The 2,343-nt window shown below is 33.0% G+C and overlaps 1 protein-coding gene across 1 annotated transcript in view; it reads left to right on the top strand.

The window, feature by feature from the left end:
• Positions 1-1,921, top strand: part of LOC106520172 (gastrula zinc finger protein XlCGF57.1) — a gene marked incomplete at its 5' end in the record, with an annotated part of 5,388 nt that extends 3,467 nt beyond the window's left edge. The window contains one exon of the mRNA XM_014012138.1: positions 2-1,921. Within this exon, the coding sequence (XP_013867592.1) occupies positions 2-725 (724 nt within the window). The remainder of the gene's footprint in view (position 1) is intronic.
• Positions 1,922-2,343: the final 422 nt, after the last annotated feature.

Genomic DNA, 2,343 nt, shown 5'->3' with positions numbered 1-2,343 from the left:
CTTGTGATGTTTGTGGAAAACAATTTAGTCATAAATCAAGTTTAATCTTACACATGAGAATTCACACTGGAGACAAACCATTTCTTTGTGATATCTGTGGAAAAAGATTCAGCCGAAAGTCTTATAAAGATGCCCACATGAGAATTCACACTGGAGACAAACCGTATCCTTGTGATGTTTGTGGACAAAGCTTTAGACAAAAGGCCAATTTACTCTCACATGTGACAATCCACACAGGAGACAAAGCATTTACCTGTCATGTTTGTGGACAAAGATTCAGCCGAAAGTCCTATAAAAACACCCACATGAGATGTCACACTGGAGACAAACCGTTTCCTTGTGATGTTTGTGGACACAGATTTACACAAAAGTCAAGTTTGAACTCACACATTAAAATCCACTCAGGAGACAAACCGTTTCCTTGTGATGTTTGTGGACACAGATTTAAACATAAGTCAGGTTTAAAATCGCACACGAGAATCCACACAGGAGACAAACCTTTTCATTGTGATATCTGTGGACACAAGTTTTGTCATAAGCCAAGTTTGAACTTACACATGAGAGTCCACACAGGAGACAAACAGTTTCCCTGTGAAGTTTGTGGTCAAATATTTAGCCGAAAGTCAAATGTAAACTCCCACATGAAAATTCACACAGGAGAAAATAGTTTAGCTGTAAAAAACACAGCAGCTCCTAAAGATCCACATGAGGTCACACAGAACTGAAAACACACAGTTCCAATGTTTATTTAATAGTTTATGTAGTGAGAACGCGTGGTCTCAGATGTCACAGTTAATGTTTTTATATGTATTTTGTAATTTTTAGAGATTATGACTGGGTGATGACACATGTGAGATAGTTTTATGTCATGCAAGGTCAAAAGTACAAATATTTTTTTAGAAAATGTAAAATAATTTTATAACTCAATGTTAATGATTAAGTACAAATTCATTTTCCCACGTTCTTTGAATCCATCTTAGTCCCTCCCACTCCCAGCTGGAAGCCACGCCCTCTTCCCTGTTTATTATCAAACTACAGTCTGAGCATGGAGGTGTATAAAACTACTGGAGGTAGTGGCAAACCTACTGTAGAAGCTAAGAGTCTGGATTTACCATCACTGTACATTGTGACAACATAGTGAACAGAAGTCAGCAGATTTGATCTGATTTAGCTCAATGTGAGCTGACCAGAGCTGAAGCTAATAATGTAACTATAATAATAAATAGCTAAAATAATCCCTCTTTTCAAGAATGGTGAAAATTTTATGTTCGATAATTACAGACCAATATCCTTGTTACCTTAGTTTTCAAAGATTTTAGAGAAATTATTTAACAGATTAGACAAATTTATTAATAAACAAAATATTTTAAGTAACAGTATGGTTTTAGAGCTAACAATTTGACATAAATGGCTTTTATGGAATTGATTGAACAGATAACTGCTGTTTACCAAAAACAGTACTGTGTTAGTGTTTTTGTTGATTTAAGGAAAGCTTTTGACACAAATGATCACACATTTCTTCTTGAAAAGCTAAATAAATATAGTATCAGAGGACCAGCACTGCAGTGGGAAATTATTTATTTGAAAAATAGGAAACAGTTTGTTCAAATAAATGATATAAGATCTGAACTCAGTAATATCACGTGGAGTTCCTCAGGGTTCTATACTTGGACCAAAGCTGTTTATTTTGTATGTAAATGATTTAGTAAATGTGTCAGGGTTGTTTAAATGTGTTCTGTTTGCTGATGACACATTTTTTTTGTTTGGTCATGGATATTGAACGGATGTTGGAAAGGATACAAAAAGAATTTGTAAAAATATAAACATGGTTTAAACTTAACAAATTGTCGCTAAACTTGGATAAAACTAATTACATGATATTTTGTAATAAAAAGGAAATATAGATTTTCCATTTAAAGTTGACGGTGTTGAGATTAGAAGAGTCAGTGAGATAAAGTTTTTGGGCGTTATCATTGATGAAGGGCTGACATGGAGAGCTCATGTGAATTACTTAAGAACAAAAATAGCTAAATCTGTTGGAGTACTGTATAAAGTAAGGGAGTTATTCAATGATAAAGCTCTGTTTATAGTTTATAATACAATAATTGTTCCACACTTGATTTACTGTGTTGAAGTCAACAATCACAAATCCTATTTTTATTTTACAGAAAAAAGCAGTAAGAATTATCACCAGAAAACATTACAGTCACCAATCGAATATATTATTTTCTAAATTGAAATTATTTAAATTTTATGAGTTGGTTGATTATAATATTTTGCAGCTTATTTATAAGGCTCATAAAAAATGTTGCCTTTAAACATCCAGTTATATTTTGTTAAAAG

The sequence above is a fragment of the Austrofundulus limnaeus genome, unplaced genomic scaffold, assembly GCF_001266775.1.
Source record: "Austrofundulus limnaeus strain Quisiro unplaced genomic scaffold, Austrofundulus_limnaeus-1.0 Scaffold89, whole genome shotgun sequence".
Taxonomy (NCBI): Eukaryota; Metazoa; Chordata; class Actinopteri; order Cyprinodontiformes; family Rivulidae; genus Austrofundulus; species Austrofundulus limnaeus.
The sequence above is the reverse complement of the archived record's forward strand: the minus strand, read 5'-3'. Positions and strand labels throughout refer to the sequence as shown.